This window comes from Lates calcarifer, linkage group LG12 (assembly GCF_001640805.2).
Source record: "Lates calcarifer isolate ASB-BC8 linkage group LG12, TLL_Latcal_v3, whole genome shotgun sequence".
Taxonomy (NCBI): domain Eukaryota; kingdom Metazoa; phylum Chordata; class Actinopteri; family Centropomidae; genus Lates; species Lates calcarifer.
Window position 1 is genome coordinate 16,089,069 of NC_066844.1, and position 20,066 is coordinate 16,109,134.

The 20,066-nt window shown below is 41.2% G+C and overlaps 1 protein-coding gene across 1 annotated transcript in view; it reads left to right on the forward strand.

The window, feature by feature from the left end:
* The first annotated feature begins 5,467 nt into the window (after positions 1-5,467).
* Positions 5,468-20,066, forward strand: part of lrig1 (leucine-rich repeats and immunoglobulin-like domains 1) — a 37,258-nt gene continuing 22,659 nt past the window's right edge. Inside the window, exons 1-3 of the mRNA XM_018680103.2 lie at positions 5,468-6,527; positions 17,632-17,703; positions 18,646-18,720. Of these exons, the coding sequence (XP_018535619.1) occupies positions 6,325-6,527; positions 17,632-17,703; positions 18,646-18,720 (350 nt within the window). The 5' untranslated portion in view covers positions 5,468-6,324. The remainder of the gene's footprint in view (positions 6,528-17,631; positions 17,704-18,645; positions 18,721-20,066) is intronic.

Below are 20,066 nucleotides of genomic sequence, written 5' to 3' on the forward strand. Positions count from 1 at the left end.
GGATTAATCAATTATTGATATCAACAACCAATTTTGGTTAAAAAAAAAAAAAAAAAAGAATATGAAATCACACAATGCACACAATTTCTGTAACAACGTTTTTAAACTTATGTGAAATCTATTTGACGAATAAAATCAAAAAACATATTTTAAATAGCAAAACATTTTATGTATCAAATAGTTCTGCACTTAGAAATTACTAATAGAAACTATTCATTATTGGAAAGTACCATTTGCCCCAGAGGTAGCTTACACCTGCAGTGACTGAGCAGCTAAAATGAACTTATTCGTGTGATTATTTGGAGTCTGTCACGTATGTTTCTTTTATACTTATACAGGTTCAATGTCCTCTAAGAAGCAGTGTCACGTTTAGCCAACTATAGAAAATCTACATTTTCTTTTCACCAAGGTAAATGGATGGGATAATGACAAGATAGGCCATGATAATAAGTGCCTTAAATAGTGCTGCTGTTGTCTGTACTTAAAATGAACTTTTGTAAACGCTGTGCACAAGGCAATCCTATTTCATTAATGCCCTGAAGAGGAATTTAGAATCCACTAGGCAGCACTGTGCTGAAATGTACACCCTGAAAGAAAAAAAAAGCAATTTTTAATCAACCAATCAGTTTGTGTGATGCGATACCTTTGAATATGGGTGTGTGTGCAATGACTGCAAATCTCTGCAACCCACAGTCATAAGACCATTCTCTGCGTGGGTATCTCCAACAAAAGCATAATCCCAGCTTTAGCTGCTCCTGTTGGAGCTGGTTATTTGCCATTAGCATTAGCCTCTGGGTAGCCACCAAACAGCAAGTCGGTTGGATTTATACTGTGTTACTTTATGTTGACACGAATCACTGACACAGATCAACCAGGTACTCATCCAGTGGAGTTAGCTGGATTCTCACCACTGCCACAGTGACCACAGTAAAATGCAATTACTTTTCAGCACAATGGGGTCAGCACACACACCTTGGACCCCATTTCATGATAGGGGAGAAGAGGCCCCACCTATAATGATCTGACCACTCTGTTGGTTAATATATATATCTATCTTCTTTAAACTTTGAATATTATTGGTAATGAACTGATAATCAAGTGACATTCCTGAAAAGGTGCTTTCTGTGTTGCACGGCTGCAGCAGCCAAACAGGAGAGGTAAACCAGAGCCTTTAGTCCAGGGTCTGTTAGGCAAGAGGATTTGGTCTCTTGCCCATGACTACTATCACTTTGCGTGTTGTTCCTTTATATTTTCTCTTTCCCTACATCTGTTTTGCTTTCCCCGTCCCCTCTTCACTCATGTTTTCCCCCTTGTAGGCCACGCATCACGCCACTTAGCAGGCAGCCTGGTATCGACAGAAATGCCCAAACTGTTTCTGCTTCCTATTAGTGAGGCATCTCCGCGCTGCTCCTGCAACACCCGTTAGCCATCTAGTCCCAGTATGATGAGCTGGCTGGGTTTCACGCCTCTCCATTTTATAGTTGATGAATAGCTGCAGCAGATGGTTTGTTATCTTTGAAGATTCCAGTAAGAAGAGCGTGATAAATCGCTCCAGACCTTACAAACCGCCCCCCCCCCCAACCCATCTCTCACCATCACCACCATCACATTACCCCTCCAGCACCAAAAAAAAAAAAAAAGACGAAAAAAAAAAGTGAAATGTGAACAATATGTAGTTGACTCATCAAGTTCACCTAGGAAGCTACAGCTTTCACTTCTCTCATACCAGCCTCAAAATCTTCAGTCTGCATTGACACTTTCATTCTACTCCAGCTGTGTAAACACCAATATGGTTGGTGTTAAAAACGTGCAGAAAAAAAAGAGTCAAGGGCTCATCTGGTGCAGTCATTATCCTCTTTACAATGCTCTCTCATGACAGACTCACATCCACTCTTCTCATCAGTCACAGCTTCACACAGCAGCACACAGGAGAATGGGGCGTGGGGTGAGGTATGAGGAGCGGACCAGTTATGGTAGCAGAAACCTGTTAATGCTTTCCTTACAATGTGAATTCTTTTCAGGACCCTCTGTTTCTCAGATTATAAATCAATCCATACCTAGAGAGAAATATCACCTCAGGATGGTGCCATGTGAAACGTCTGGTGCCCTCAAGGAAGGAAACTTAACGTCTGGAACGGGGTGCACACTTGTGCTGCTCAGTGCCATAAATTTATGACAAAAACAGCACAGCATGAGTGATAGATGAGAAAATGTCCATCCACAGTAAAATAAAAAAAAACCCCACAAGAAATAACTGTATATTAAAAATCAAGCAAGCAAAAACTGGTTGATCTTAATCAGGCTGGATTTACAGAGACAGCAAGTCACAAACTTCCACATTAACACACACACACACACAACATTTCTTGCGAAAGACCACTGAACCTGAGCTTAGTGTGCTGGTCAAAATTTTGACCTGGCATTTGCCTGCCGTATTAGTAAAGTTATTTGTGCGGCGAGTCATCCTGGACAGGTCATCCACCAAATAAATCACATTAAAAGACGTGTCAGCGGTGCTCTCAAAATAGACCCCCAAAAGTACCTGGTCCACATACCCTATCTGTTGAAGGAGCATCAAAATGCGGGGTTGAGCATGCTTGAGATAGCTGCAATTGTGGACATCCTGCCACTTATCGTAACCACAATGTGTACTGGACACAGAACGTTTGAAATAACAGACCAGATCAGTGAAAACTTATACTTAATACTGCATTGTACCACATGGTGCAGATATATATGCTTATTAAACTTCAATAAACTGCAGCTTAACTTATCAGATATTCGTATTGTATATACAATCCTATCATATCAAACCTTTATATTGAAGCAGAAAGCATAAGTTGTTTATCTCAGTGTTGAAATAAAACTACTGTATATCCAATCATGCTCTGTGATAAGTTGCCTCTCTATATTTTTAAACATAGGCTACTCTTGTCAAATTTATTTACAACTTTTAAAGACATTTTACAGATCCATACAAGCTCCAAATCTAAAAGTGATATGATTGCAGAACAAACTATAGAAAGTGGTTGTGCTGCATTGCTCAGTTTTCCATCACCAATGAAGTCATGTTATAACAGGGTCTCATTTCTCAGATATTTTCCTTGCTTCTAAGAGCTATAGGGTCTCACCTGTAGGGCTACTGTGCTCACTCACACATGTATGATGCAATGTGAAACCTTTGTCTATTCATTGGAAAAGCAACGAGGAACTGTGCCACTAAACTGCCTGCAGTGCTGCAGGTGTGAATATCTGTGTCCTCGCTACTGTGATTAATAGCAACGAAATCTGGGACTTCTCCCAACGCCAAGTGATCACAATAGCTCTGACAAAGTCAATCAATACAATCTGTCAGTGCTAGGAAAAAAATGTGATGAGGAAAAAGTGTTCACGGACCATGAGGCTGACAGGACCGGTGATTTACTGCAGATGTGCATTTTTGAGATAACGGCCGAACATGGCTCCAACATTTGGGAAGGATTTTGTTTTAGCGTTATAGGGCATGCTCAAGTGGTGAAAAGATCAGTTTGGATGCACTGGATGCATGGGTGTGCCTGCACACACACCTTGTAAGCACACAATCACAAACGCAGATGCTCAAACACACCTGCACAAAGTATTAGCTTTTGAACAGTATGCACTTACACTGTGGTGGAGAAAGGATTCTGATTCTTTAGCTAAGTAAAATTTCATTGCCACAGTTTCAAATAACAAGTAACATTTGCTTTCAGAATTTTACTAGAGTAAAACTATTACCAACTAAATGTACCAAAGTATTAAAAAATTAAAGGTATTCATTATATAGAATGGCCCTTAATAAGAATAGTACTAACTTATTATTACATATATATTATAGATATAGATAGACATTATCTGTATTATTACTAATGCAATAACTTGTAACCAGCATATTAATTGTTTATTTAGTCAATATATGGTATATAGGTGGAGTGTATTAGTTACATTACAAACATATGATTACATATGATTTTATGCTGCTTTGTACTTCTGCGGCTCTTCTATATTTTGTAGGCAAGTTCTGTACGTTTTACTCCACTACATTTGTTTACTAGTTACTTTATCAATACAAAATAAACTAATACATCATGATTTATTTATCGCAGGTTAAGCTACCCAGCAGTGTGTAAAGACAATAAAATTAGCAGCAAAATTAGACTTCGCTACATCAATGGTTATGATCCAGTAATATGTATTATTGGGAAATAGGCCATTTGACACAATGAATACTTTCACTTTTGGTACTTAAAGTGCATGTTGATGCACTTTTACTTGTAACAGAGTATTTCTGCACTGTGGCATTGTTACTTTTACTTGATGAAAAGATCTGAATACTTCTTTCACCACTTCTGCTAGAAAGTAACATTTATTGCTTTTTATAAAAAACACATTTTGAAAGGTAATTAGTAACTAGGCATCAAATAAATGAAGTGGTGGGAAAAGTACACAATTTCACCTCTGAAATGTACACAAGTTGAAGAATAAACTTAATTTAAACTAAAGTTGTAATCTTAACTTGGTAATGCTCAAGCCTTAGAAGAAGTACTGTGGACCTACTCAAGCACCATATTTCAGTAAATGTATTTAGTCGCTGCCTTCCATTGCTCAGATGCACAAACACTGAAACAATGCACAAGAAAATTCATATTGTCAACTGAACTCACATATCCAGTTTGAATTTTATCTTACTTGACAGAGCCTCTGAGTTGTTGATGTGAATTTAGGCACACATCAAGAGAAGTTATAAAGCAGTTGCAGCCCTTTTGGCATGCACCATGCATGCTCATACTCACACTCACATACACCTGTCCATCTCTTAACATTTTCTTACTAAAATACATGGACTAATTCCTCAGGATGTGGCAAACGCAATACTTTATGGGCACATCATATTAAATGGATGTTATAAATACATGCAACTGTTGAATCTTTACAGATGTCTTGGCTGAGTTTAATAACATGGATATAAAAGTGTTTTAGGACAAGTAACACTAGCTGTTTGTTCCCTCCTGCAGAATTTCTTGTGTGAAAATTGGAGGAAACATAGTGCACTCTTTATGAATTCCTCTCTGACTTCTCCTTTTACATGTAAGTCTTGTTTTCATTCTTACTAACAAACACTTTAAATGGAACTGTTATGGTATTCAAACCAATTATGTTATTATGGCTTGTTATAATGCGATTACAGAGCTTGATCTCGGTGATTGTGTCTTTAAGAAGTAGTGAGAGTGAGAGGAGGTGGTGCGGTTTCACACCCCGGGGTGGGAAACAGAGGCGGGGCCAGAAACCGCTGATAGACAGCCTCTCAAACTCTCTCCAACTTCGCGATACACCGACAGGCCGTAACGACCAATGAGGTGAGGACTTGACCCGCCCGTCAAACCGCAAGAGCCAATCGCGGCGAGCTAAGGGAGGGCCTTGGAATCGCTGTTGTGCATCCAACGTGGGACTACGGAACGATCACCCAAGAAAAAAGGAAAAGTAACTCAAGAAAGGAAAAAACTCATGGTGGTGGTACACGGTCGGAAGGAGGGGGGGACTCTATTTTACTATTAATCGGTTCGTCGAGATTTTGTGACCACAGACTGCACCTGATAAGCTGCTGGTTGAGTTCCTCTGGAGCGAGTGTGTTATTTCAAACTTGGATTTATTTGGCCACAGCGGCGAAGTGCTGTTGAGATTTGGACGATACGCTGCGGCGCTCGGCTTGAGAGACCAACGCTGGAGTTTTCGGCACTGTTCCTGCGGGACTTAACTTATTTACTACATCCTCAACTTTGTGGTGGACATTGTACAACACCACCAGAAGTCATCGGGTAACCGTTTTGCCAAGTTTGAAACAGTTTTGCTGCTGCTCCGTTGATCAACAGTTATTTTGAGAGCTGTCCGGGCGCACTGTTTCCTTTAACATTTTGCCGTTGCATGTTTTCAGTCATGTCACCACAAGCCGTGGTCCTACCGAGAAAGTAGTTTTTAGCCTGTTTAAGGACACACTTTAAAAACTCCTAAGTTCAGGGCGACACACAAAGTTCGCTGTAACCTACTGTGAATCTCATTTGATTTTTTTTTTTATCCCGCGTCAGACACCAGAGGAGAAAGTTGGACTGGGAACTTGTGTCCTAAATGACTGTTTTGGGGATGGAAAGCGTTTTATTACACCACAATTGTTTGTACTAGCCTCTGCATGTCAAGAAGACTATTAATGTGCTATAAAAGTCACCCATTCTTCCTGAAACTACATTAATATTCCAATTTGTGGGTAAGAGGAGAGAGCTCAGCGGCCGCTCTATTAAAACTGGATACAAAATGGCGGCGTCCCTGGGACGATTTGGATATGTTTCTCGTTGTGTTTTTTATTTAATTTTGACGGTCGAACTATTTAACAGTTATGGATTGAGTTCAGACTTGCCGTGTGCCCAGAACTGTACCTGCGACGGAGATTCAGTGGACTGTAGCAATCTGGAGCTGACAGCTACGCCTCTGGACCTTCCAGCCCGGACTGTTTCCTTGTAAGTAAAGCGCTTAGTTGCCCTAGCCTATTTATTGACCAGTCCATAACGGGGTAACAATATTTGCAAAGAAAAAGTGCACAGTGGAAATGGAAACTTAAAAACTTTTTGTCAATAACCGAAATTAGTAGTCATTCGACAGTGGACCTCAGTTGACACGGGTTTCTCTACAGGAATCCCGTCTGAGAAGATTTTTGCGGTTGTGCTTTGAGTTGCATAATTGTCTCACAATTGTATCTGGGAGAGAACGTAAGTCAGAGTAGTTGTGTCTATTCCCTCTTCATAATAACAATTTTGAATGAGTACGTTAGGAGTAAAATTAAACCGATTCTGATTTGCTGTGGACCCCCTGTTGCCCCATTTAAGTCCCCCCGGACGTCCCTGCACCCCACTCTGGAAACCAGTGGAACAACACACACCACCGGCATTTATCTTTGCTTTGACAGTTGTTACACATCATGTTATAATTTGATTAGGATTGTCATTCATTAAAAAGTCACATAATCCTGCACAACAGGACAGCTCAGGGAAAATGAAAACTTGTTTGAGTACGACAGTCAACCATGTGTAGTATTTTAAGATTTATTGTGTCTTCCAGTGAGGACTTTTTGAATTTGGTGCTTATTGAATTAGGCTTGATGACTATCACTGTTACAGCAGTTTAACAGGTGTTTTATCACTGCTGGGGGGGGGGGGTGTGCACAAAATATTTCGTAAAGAGTATCCTGTTTTAGACAATAATCAGCCCATAAAACGTAGACTAATTTGCTATTTTATCACACCTTATTTTAAGGTTACTTTCCAACATATCTACTTTCATAAATGTAATTGAATATTACAGGTCAAAGCTTATCATCATCTTTGCAGCCAGTAAATTTTGATATCTCTCATAGTTTTTGACACATGGATATTAGACACATTCATTCTAATGTAGCTATCTAAAATGTATTCATGTTTCCAATGCTAGAATGAACAAACTGTCCCCTCAGGGTGAATAAACAAATAGACCCGAACATGTCATAACAAATAAACCTCTGCTTAATTCATTCAGATTTATGACAGGTATTATCCTAATTCCTGTTTCTGTGTCACTAGTCCTAGTTCTCAAATTAAATTTCTTGTGAATTAAGCATTAGTTCCCCAGGGTAAGACTGACAACAGTTGAAACCCTGTTTGCCAGCTCATTTAGGAAATGAGCCAATTTGGGACATTTTTATGAAACATCCTCCAATGTTTAGGGAACTTCAGCACTTATCATGCTGAATGACACAATTTATCCACAGACAACACTAGCCTCTGTCCGCCCAATCAACATTTTGGCCCTCACCGCCGCATATTGCAAACACAATCTTCAGTGGCAACTGTGCATCCTCACTGACAGTTAGGCATGTTTTTATAAACTTTTCTGTGTCTGCTGGTGTGTTAGTGTTGCTGGGAACGTGGGGTTAAAGACCAAAGATGCAAAGACTCTTCTGGCTCCCAGGTTCCAGTGTCAGGCAGTTTCTCTTCCCCTGGGAAGTGAGGAATGCAACTTTTAAAAAGTCCTCTAAAAACATGAATAACAGCACTTGTGCCCGGGTAGCCTCATTCCCCTCGAAGCACCACTTAGCCAAGTTCAAGTGCAGAAGCTGTTTATCATGTGTGTACGTAGACACACACTGCTCTTCCTGTCCTCATGGAGAATTGGACAACTATTGTAAGACGACTGTCCCAGCTGAAACAGCTGCTCTAAACCGTGTGGTTCGTGCAATGATGTGGTCCTGCATGAGCCTTGTCTCGCTCCAAGTCTGCTTCTTTTATCTCAGCCAAACCTTATCGGTCAAGATTTAAGGACCCGCAATCTTGTTGCTTTCAAAGGGAATAGCTTTATGGCTTTGAATTATCTTTTAAAACACCTAGGTTGCATATTTCCACACCACTTGAGATAGTCACATTATGTTGGCAGGTAACTCAAAGGGAACCAGCTCCATTCCTCCCAGGTCTGTAAACGAGCCAGATTAGTAGATGATTACTGTAAACCCAAAGAGACAAGTATGGACAATTTCACTTGTGGCCCAACGTGATCCCATTATAAGGTAACTACGCTAAGGCCTGTCCACTTGAGCTGAGGAAATAACTTTTTGTGTTGTGGATTGAAAGTTATTTTAGTTTTTGCTTGTGCACAGAAGGAAAAGCCGATTGTGGTTACATGTTATTTACAGAAAAAACATAAACTGTAATATTCTTGCAAATGTTACTTGGCAACAGTAATTGTTTTACCCTTAAAGTAGAGCTGACTAAGTGTGTTAGTGTGCACAATGCCTTAGTTTAAGTAAAAGGCGTTTATTCACGTCTACGTCCAGGCATCTGAGCAAAGTGAAATCAGTGTGGAATCAACTGTCTCTGTTATGTATACCCCAGGGAGCAGCAGTAGCAGTAGCAGTAGTGGTGGTGGTGGTGGTAGGGAGGACACTGTTGGTGGCTGTCAATAAACACAAGTCACCTTGGCCAGCTCTCCTCTCCTCTACATAATGTAGATGCAACACTCGCAGGAAAATATCAGTAACATGAGACACCTGTAGGATTTGACTGTTTAGTAAATGGCTAAAACATGTGTTATTGCAGTTGTTAATCAACAAGAACAACAGTTAGTCATACATATACTTGTGCAGACTTTAAAAGTCCTTTATGTTCTGCTTTTGCTGTCTGTAAAATGAGGACTGCTCAAGCAGAGAGTGCAAATCCAGCTCAAAACGAATGGAGATTTCCCACCCTTTTGTGTGGGTGAAGAATGATTGCACTGTCATGTAGTTGTTGCAATTATCTTTATACAAGCTCTTAAATTGGGATCACAGTAATGAACACACTGCAGTGGTACCTCAGGACTTGCATTTATACAGCAGCTCACAGAAGGAAATCGTTCTTAAGGGGAGTCATCCTATCTCCTCCAGGGTGTAGGAGAGGGAACATGCTCACTTTTTCTAATAGATGTATAGGATGTATTACTGTGACAGAAAAATAGGTCTTGCAATTGTGAAAAAGAAAATAGCTTGACAATAGCAAAGTTTTAGGAAAAGCCTTTTTTGTCACTATCATGAGGAGCTCCCATACAGTTGCTTTAAGCAAATAGTGTTGACTTGATGTTGCAGCTAGAAAAAGAACAACAAGGCCCTGTGTTGACTAATTGAGTTCAGCCAGGTTACCTTTACATTTAATGTATTCAAATAAAAAAAGGAGTTTTGACTAACCCATCACATACAGTGTGAGGTCTAATTCTGGTGTGAGCTTTTTAGTAAAAGCTGTGTGCAAGTAGCCTCTGTTACCCCGGACACACTTGTGAGGACAACATGTGTTCTTTAGGGGTAATTCTGGAGATCTAGATGAATATTTGTCCAGAGAACATAGGTGGCCAGAGGGCACATGTTGGCAGTTTATCCATCAGTAGCAGTCCTGTGGGTCTAGGTGAGGAAAAACCCCCTAATGCTTTCCACTTGTCAAAATAATCAGCTTTCAGGACCCTGATTTGAATGGTCCCGTGTGAAAAAGTGGCCTTGATGAGGATCGGGTGAAACAGTCATTTTGGTACATCCTGGCTGAGTTAAAAGTGGAGATGGTGAAGGGTTGTGGGGAAGATGTGTGATTAACTCTAATCGTTTTCTGTTGCTTTATCAATTATTTATTCCATCCCTATATTCACCCACACTGTGAACACTTAAGGTTACAAGGCTGATATAGCTTCTTTAAAGCCTCTGCTGTCATTAATTTTTTGTCAAACACATCCTGTGCTGTCTTGCATCAGTGCCTGTAACATTTAGCAAACTGACCACCAGCCTCAGATGTTTGTCCGTTGTTTCTGATTGATGAATAGCCTAATAACATTCAAAGCAAGTTTGCTCTCTCGCAGTCGCATATTCCCTCTCAGGAGTGGTGCCTTATCTTATTTGCAGCCACGGTAATGTGTATAAAAAGCATTTTTGCCCACAGTGCCACTGGCGTAATGGGATTTTGCAAGTAAATAAAAGCATGAGCATTACTAATTTTGGCTGCAATTGATGTGGTTGGATAGAGATAAAGCAGATACATGGTGTCTGTTTGCCAGTGTCTTTCTCATGAGAGACTGCAAAATCTTTATTTTATTTTTTTTACTTTTAGAGAGTTTTATGGGGTTTGTCTTCATTTTCATTTGTTTATGTTAAATCCTTCACCGTGATGATAACCAACTTGCAGGGAGCTCTGCTGAAAACTAAGAAGAAGCCTGATCTTGATTGATCACCTCTGTAACCTAGCATTACTCAAGTGGTTCCCCAAGTTTCCAAATGTGCTGGCCATAATACACAGTGTGTACCAAACGCTCTGCTTTGACTCAACCCCAAGACGTAGCCTTAAACCTCACAGTACAGCCTTATTGGTAAACACCACCCCCAACAGTTGGTTTTGGCTTCTGCCCTCAGGAAATGGGTTTGTGTTGGTGGTTTCCTGACAGGGGCTGGGAGCTCAGCTGGCTGGTTGCGGACTGGTCGGCAGAGGGTGGAGCAGCAGATCACCTGGCCTGGGGGAATTGAGGAAAGGTGGGGTGGGGTGGATTGGAGTGGGGGGTATTTTCCGCCCACTGCATTGAAGTGTTTTGTCAATGTCACAGTCTGCTGCTGCCGCCTCTGCCTTCAGGCTGGTTCCACTAGTCGGTGAAAGTCGTGTCACTGGTCAGAAACCTCAACCACTGCCACACATGTTTCAACACACAGAGGAAACCTAGAGGAAATGAAATATTACAGGACTGTCTGCTTGCATGTTACACATTATCAGACACAACTCCTTTATTTTTAGGTAGTCTTTTCATCTAACCTATTAATAAGCATGCAAAATCATTTTTGACTGTAGGACTATGGTTGCCTTTGGCCCAGTATTTATTTTACGGCCATTTCTGCTGCCAGTAAATTTGAACATGACATAAGGACTGACTGATACATGAACACTAAACTTCACAAATGCTTCTTCTCTGGCTTAAACAGATGAACATGTCAGCAGTTGGGGCAGAGCCGCAGCAACAGCAGCAGCACTCAGCAGGGCTGAGCCCCTTGTGGTTTCTAGGGCATTTCTCACTACGCAGCCTTGTAATCTTGTGGTATTGGGAGTGATTATACCAAGTTTGTTTATTGTCATAGTTTCCCCAGCCTTGTGACTTGCTTGTCCTCTGGCAGATATTTTAAAGTCACAACTCGAGCGTTTGGAAGGGTTTAGTATGATACTATCATTGGCACTGATTTTTATCAGCTGCTCTTCAGTTTTTCCTCCCTTATCAGCCTGTTTTGTGTTAAGTTGGATTGTAAAAAGAGTACAGGGAATTCCTATATGGAAAGTGTCAGTTTATTTTTTTTTTAATTGTAAATGATCCTCTTTTAACAAGCTGAGATGATTCATACAAAACATTAGCTGTGAACAAATTAGGAAGGAAGAGCTAAGGTTGAGCCCCTACTCTAATAACAACAGATAAAGCCTGACATTAACATTAAGATCTGGAATGAGCTCATGGCCTCACACTGGCTTTAATGACAATCAAACAGCTGCTGCCACAAGTCATTCTGCAGGAATCCAGTCAGCAGAATAGGATGGCCCTTTTGTGAAGACACTTTAGAGCGCCAAGTGTTTTTTTCCCCCTTTCCCTCTCCCCCGAAGTCGGTGTCTACAAAGTGGGCTTGATCGATGAATCATCTGTGAATTCTCTACATCTGGTAAGAGTTTGGAAATCTGGAGATGATGTTAGAAAAAAAAGCGTGACTTGGATGGAGAGTGAGAGGGACTGTGCAAGTGAAGCAGCTTCTCCCCAGAAAACAGGCAGTCCTTCGAGAAGTGAGTGGAGCTGTGAGTACTAAGTTGGGCCAAACATTTTTTTCAGAACCCCCCTCCCCTCCAAATATGCCTCTTTACTTTCTGATACTGAAGAAAGGAACATCTCAGAGCTTCACTGTCTAGACAGCCACACATTTGCATGCAATTAGATTGTAAAGATAGCACGGTCCACTATTTAGACACTTCTTTCTTCACTGGCTGAAGTGTAATTATTGCTCTGCTAGTATAATAAACAATACGTACAGAAAAAAATTGACCAACGATCATTCTCTTTCTTCACTTTGAAGTTCAGAGCGTAAGGTCAGTTGTCTGAGCAGTACTAAAACAATAGTCCCACTAAAGAGACATACACTATTTCTGTTATTTTTTCAGATTAATTGCGCACAGTCATTTCCTTTTACTCTTAATGAAGTAGTCTGGGACCATTTGTAACAAATTACAATGTTATCACACTAGAATTCAGTGCTTAATGCAGGAGCATGATCCCATGTGTGTAGACAGTGTTTGCACATATATACATATATATATATATATATATGCAGTGTGGACAGCATGAGTGTTACTGTGCTTCTCATCTGGAGTGTCCAGGCTGGCGTCATAAGGCCTGGCCAGGGGTTCACGCAGTGCCTTGGGCGAGCACGGATCCTTTTCCCAACCTTCTCCTTGTTTGTTTTGAGTTCCCCACTCCATCTCCTGCTTCAGCCCCAAACCAGCAGCACAGAGAACGGCAGTGCACATGGCCCCAAGATGTGGCCTGCCTTCCTGCCTCGGAAAACTTCAGAAACTGAGTCATGCTCCTAGCCCAGACTGATTTCAAAGGCTGGAGCTGTTCCTTTGTTGTGCTGTGTGTGGGGGGTGGTGGGAGTCTGTAATGCAATGGTGAATATGCTGACACTGCGCTGCATTTCTCTGATCTTACACCTAAGTTGTCCTTACCTTCCCAAGATCTTACACCTACTTATATTTTGCAGATCTTAGAACATCACATTTATCATTAAAGTAGCAAATTTTGTTCACAGGCTTATGCTTTTATCCTTGTCAAACTTGATAAGATACTGGCTTTTTTCCCCCCAGACAGTTTCCTTCCTCTGTTTGACTGGTGTGTAAAATGGTGGGCTGGAGCTGGTGTTAGCCTTGTGTACACTCTCACTGCAGTTGCCTGGCTATAAACTGGCCTTTAATGACAGGAAGAGTGGTATGTATGTATGTGTGTGTGTGTGTGTGTGTGTGTGTGTGTGTGTGTGTGTGTGTCTGCCTCTCTGACACACAGGTTATTATTTGACTAGTTTTATGATGAGCTGAAATCGACCACATTAAAGGGTCTTTGTCTCCCAGCTGGACTACAGAAGGCTCATCACTGACATCACTTCACACTTTCAGTGAGCAAAGTTCATACTGCATTTATCTGTGATAGAAATGGGAAAGATAATGATGATGTATCTCTGTATGTGTAAGTCCCTGCTCTCTTCCTCCCTCCCCGTATCTCCTCTCTCCCACACACAGACTTTGCGTTGACTTACAAGCATGGTGTCATATGCTATGACATCACTTCTGTACTCCCAGCTTTCCTCTACTCCCACAGCACGCATAACACAACTATTTTTTAAAGCCTTTTAATGAGTTTTATATGTCAGATCAGCTGCATGGTCCAGCTATGACGGCCTACTGCAGGCACTGAGCCCTATTTTTCTTGCTGAGACAGTTCACATAGTCAGATAGGCCTCTTTTTAGTTTATCACCTTGTCTTTTGAAGTCTTCTTTTCCAAGCAGACTAAGATTGAAGTTCATGTTTTTTTTTCCCAGTAGTTGGCTTATTATCAGCTGATGCAGCAATTCATTTTGTTTTGCCTTTAACAAGTCAAAAAAATAATAATGATAAATGCCCTTCTCAATTAGCATTGTAAGACAAACAGTTCAAAAACCTAATGTGATGCATACTTATAATGATGGGAAGAAGAGAAAAGCAAGGGCTCAAGTCTGAAACTAGCAAATACTTGTTTTTTTACACTTAATAGATGACCCAATCAATGACCTAATGAATCATCAGTGAATTTTGATTAATTAACCAACTGACTGTTTCAAAACCAGAAACATATCTTCATGGCAACAGGTGGTTGATTTCTGTTTCACAGAGAGCCTTCTTCCTCTTGATATGTGGTGGATATGTGTTGGGAGGTGGGAGGTGGGAGTATAAGTGCATCCCTTTATTCCAGACCAATCCTCACTCCAGCTGCCCTCTTTTTTTTCGTGTCTCTCTAGTTCTGTTGACAGAGAGGAGGTTATGCTGACCTTTGTGCTCAATGATGGTCAGTAGTTTTCTTGAACACAGTCGGTGCCCTTTGGAATAGACAATGAATGTTAAAAGTGGCCTAGTATCAGACAGCCCCATACTGAAAATGATCATTTCCATCATTGATTTTTTTCTGTGGTTCATGCAGTAATGGTTGTTTTAATGGTTGGTTTAATGAATTGCAATTTTTTTTTTAATGCATGACCTGACAAATTAACATTTACAGTAAATGATGCTTGTAATAACATGATCGTTAAATGTGCCTTTTGTTAAATCTATGTAATTATTGTTTTTAAAGGGTGAATAATTTAATGAAATGAATGTAGAAAATGAGCCAGGGGTGCACCAGTCACAGAAGTTTGAATTCAGTGGGAAAATTTAGTATTTGGCTTAACATTCAGATCTAAATTATCACACACTTTCTTTGGTTAAGTACCTGGCAGAGAGAGCTTTTGATTTTGATCCCGCTGACTAATGTCAAACAGTCCTGCCCATTTGTATAAACTAGTTGTACCATACAATGGAATGTAGTGTTTGAAACTTTCAGGGCTTTGAGAACGACATTGCTTTGTAGTGTTTGCCATGTTTAATCACAGTGCCTGTTCCCATGTCAAGTATACATCCTTTTCGGTTGATTGAATTATATGACGTGAACTTGTTTTGCCAATGTTAGATCGTAGAGTTTTAACTAGTTATTTGGATGGTTCTCATTTTCCTCAGTGGGTTTGTTTCTCCTGGTCTTGGTGTCTACCCCCCTGTGAAGAAGTCAGAAACTCTAATGACTTCTAGGTTTCTGATCCTGGCTTGGCAAATTCTTCCAGAAACGACATGATTGTAAGGTCACTTTCTGGAAAGCATTAACCACGCTTAGCACTGGCGTCTCCCCTCCCCAACCCCCCTTCTTCCACAGGAGAAAGGGGGGGGAGGGAGCAAGAGAGGGAGGGAAACGAGTGTTATCACCATCGCCTCATACAGTAGGTGTTAAAACACTGTGAAACTTATCTCATCTGATAGGCAAGAAAATAAATCTGGCTGAATGAGATGGAGAGAAAAAGACACAGTTGTGTAAACACCATAGGTGACTCAGAGAGAGGCGCATGCATGCCTGCGTACACACACACACACACACACATACACAAAGGACCAGTTTTGTTTGTTGCTGTGGCCTTTTAGCACCAGTATGGCAGGTTTTGCTCTCAAACGTGACTTTTTTCTTAGTCATCCCTTTGTTCTGTTTTGCCCTGTTCTTTATTTTATGCTTTGAGTTTCATGCCTATGACTATGTGCGTAGCCAATTCCCTCCACCTTTAAATACAAAAAAAAAAGCTGTTTGGAGGCAATGTTCCTAGATATAACTTTATTTGCTTGTAATTCAAGGTTCACTAGTAAAACTGCTGTGCCAAAATGGTGCCAAAAGCCGGTTGATAAAAACTACTGATTACTCTTCCAGATGACAACACTCTCCCAACTTAATCTTCTGTCTGTGTGTGTGTGTGTGTGTGTGTGTGTGTGTATGTGTGTTGGCTGAATATACTTACCTCCAGGCAGAGGCGGCCCATAGGAAAGCCGTGTGATTTTTCACTTAGCTTCACCATAACGAGGTAATTGCCCTCTGTTGCAGGGGACGCCAATTTAGCGATCGAGGCCACAATGGGAGGTGCCTCAGTAAATGATCAAAACATAGACACGCATGCACACCTCCCTGTCAGGCCTGTGCCTGGAGGGCAGACACATGCTCTGCTATTATCTTGTCACCCACACACAAGCAGGGAGAAAGGACTGGGGAGGGAGACTCTCATTATCTGCAATCAAAGACAGAAAACAAGAAAGGGAAATCTGTCAAGTCAGGCAGAGATTGAGATTGATAGACATAAATGGTATTAAAAAGTGAAGTGTGTATGATGTTAGAGAATTGACAAGTTCTTTGCTATAGTACTACCCAGCCTCCTCAGATTGGCTTATTATCAAATTATACATTGCTACTTTCTTTAAAATGAAGAATGAGCAACGTGAAGTAACCGCTTTGGCCACAGAGTTTGGCCCCAAACCTCTTCTCTTCCCCCTCTGCCACAGCATTTTATGGCCGCAGTGGTACAAGAGAATGAGGAATGTGTTGCATCAGGTAAAAGTGTCCCCAGTCTCTGGGAACAAGCAGCCATCTCTCGGCAGGCCTGTGAAACATTCCTGGGCCGTCTCTCACGTCTGGACAGAGGGATGGAGGGGTGGGAGGCAGGCGGCCCCGGAGCTGTGGGCTCCCTTTGTCTCGCCCAGCCTAACCCCACCACACAAACACAAACACCACTCTCACTGCAGCCTCCTCTCTGCCAACAGGCAGGCCGCATGCCAGTCAGACAGGAGGTGTATGTGTGTGTGTGTGTGTGTGTGTGACAGAGATAATACTTGTTTATGTGTGAAATAAATTTGATTCATACGGCGTGGGAAGCTCAATCTGAAATGCAGATGTGTGTTTAGGTGCACACACATACCCCCTCACTCGCTCTCTGACAGCGGTAATGCTATATCATCGGACAAATCACTCTCTAATAAGCCTTTGTACAAGTCAAGTGCCAGCTATTAAATACACTGTTAGCCTAAAGTGCAAATTGACTGCTGCAGATGAATGGGCCTGTGGGCTATGTTTGGAAAGTGAGCCAGGAGAGAGAGACACTCAGTATCAATAGTATTGATCTGGCCCTCCTTGAAGGCCGGCTGAATTGATGTACTGCAGTGTTTTCAGGCGTACTTAATGTGGGCGGATGAGACTGTTTGTCAAATGGGAGAAATAATTGTTGCTATTGATCAGGATCCGTATTTGTACCACTGAAAAATGCCCATGATAATAAAGTAAATGCTATGGAAAATATTGTTGCACTGCTGATATTTTGAGTGTTAATTGTGTTCCTCTGTCTAATAGTATAAATATAATAGTATATATACATATAAGGATTTGCACTATGTTCTTTTTACATCTTCTTTTCTTTTTCTCAGAAATCTCGGCCACAACAAACTGACCACCATCAGCGTTGAAGCCTTAGCCAACTTGCCCAACTTGAGAGAGCTGTAAGTAGTCACCAACAAAATACTTACATATGCTGATGATTTCCGGTCAGACAGTTGACAGCAAACCCCTGTACTCGTTCTAATGGACTTCCCAAAGTGTGTCGTAGAATCTGTTTTTCTCCAATGTTAAACTTTGAGTGTAACTTTGTTTTTCATTTTATTATCCGTGACTGTCAGTTGTGATGAGATTTTATCAATGACTCAATTCTGACGTCCACAGTTGCCACTCTACTTCCTAACATCATTCTCGTATGTGTTGCCTTGAACTAAGTCCAATTGAGAATAAAGTGGTGGTTTTCTATATTAAGCCTCCCATCCACCACCCGATACTGTGGCCAACGCTGGCCTTGTAAATATTTTATATGGTGAGGAGAGGGCTTGGCTCTGTGTCACCCAGCGCCAGTACACAAGACACGTACACACACATGCACGAGCTAACTGGTGATACACACACTGGTGACATCTTTGGCAGGCCGACCGGCCAGTCATACGCTCCTCGACATCTGTTTTACTCCCATGCTATTTTTGGTTTTTTAAAAGGATGACTTGCTACTTGCTCTGCGGCAGACGTGACAAGTCGTGCTTGAAATTTTTGATTTACACAAGGTTTGATTGAATTTAGCCACAAGTGATTGGAGCATGTGGAGTAGCCGCAATAACATTGTGGCATCTCAACTGGCATATACAATTGGTGGAGAAATTACAAGAACAACTTGACGAGCACTGAGTGTAGCTTTGGTTGACATGGTCTGTTTTTTTGGTCTAAATTTGTATTTATTTTTCTTTGTTTTGCACCTGTTTAGTGTCTTACCTAGAAAAATGCCTCCTTAGAGTCCTTTGACCTCATAACAACAAATCATTCTTGTGCATTTCTTTGTGCTTTCCTTCAGGGCACAGTTTTGTTCTCTAACGTATTCCTCTCTGTCTGTCTGTCACTTTTAGGCGGCTGGACCACAATGAGCTGACCTCCATACCAGATTTAGGACAGGCTGCTTCCAAGATTGTATTGCTCTACCTGTGAGTACCACCCCATTTACTGCTTAACATGGTCCCAGAATTATCTGGCTCTCTGTTACCATATTCTTAGGTCAGTGGCCTCTTTCAAATGCTCTTGAAATAGTCTCTTGACATCTGTTGACAAGGATGCATATGCTTGTACATCTCAGTAGCAATACTGCATTAATGTGGCGTTAGCAATGAATGTGACTGACATAAAACTAGTTTAAAAAAATCCCTCTCCCTTTGAGCTCTCTAAGTGTTAATATCTGTCATGAGTGATTAGTATGTGGTCAGGTAACTGGTTAGTCTTATTAGCTGACCATGTTGTCATGTCTACAGAGAGCAGTTCTGGCTGCTTGGAGTGTCAGCTCCAACTTGGTTGCTCCCAGCTGTGAAACTGTGCCCGTGGGGACTGATGCACTGGCATCTCACTGGAGATTTACTGCCCTATTTGGGAAGGGCATGTGTGCGCTTGTGTATGTCACAAACGTGAGCTTGGTAGTCCATCAACAGTCTCATTTCCACACCGTTGAAGGAATCTCATGGCGAGAAAGAAGTAGTTTGGTAATGTTATTCAGGCTGCAGTTTGAGGGAAATGCAGAGTGATATTGCATGTTAAACATTTTGATAATTGTAATAGAACTGAAGTTCAGAATTCTTTTATTGGTTAGAAGTTGAATTTCAGATAATAAACTGAGGCAAAATCGAGGTATCGGTATTTAAAGAAATGCTTAAGAGATGCCAGACCCCATTATTCATTCAAGGCTTTTAAGTCTTCAGTGTTATATAAGCACTGACAATTTTCTATGTAACTACGATGCTCAAGGAATGCTAGGCACACAAAACAAACAGAGTACAATGAAAGGCTTCCCAAGGTTAGACTGAAATAGGCCTGAGATAAAAATCAACAGTTTGAAGCTGATATGAAAGCTTGTTACAATTCTTATAACAAGATAATTGGCAATGCCTCTTGTTATGATTGTGATACCGCATAAACCCACACACAGAGTCATAAGTACAATCGTGACAGTGTTCCACCCATGTCATCTGTTGGGTGGGCTGTTGTCTTCTACCATGCCACAGTTTTTCCCTCTCATTTGACCAAGGAACATTCTTACATCTCACTCAACCTGAAACAAGAAAGTTAACTCTGTCATTTTTTTTTTTTTTCACACCTTGCTAGCATGCCAGCCGACTTCCTGGTAGTAAAGTACGCAGCTGCTGGTTGTATCATTGGTCATCGTCGTATCATTTTCAGTGATGAGCTTTGTGGGAGTCACACCGTTGCCTCTCCCTGTGTGTCATCTGCCATGCTTCTCAGAATTTATCATGATGCACTAATGTGGTCAGAGTATTTCTGTAGG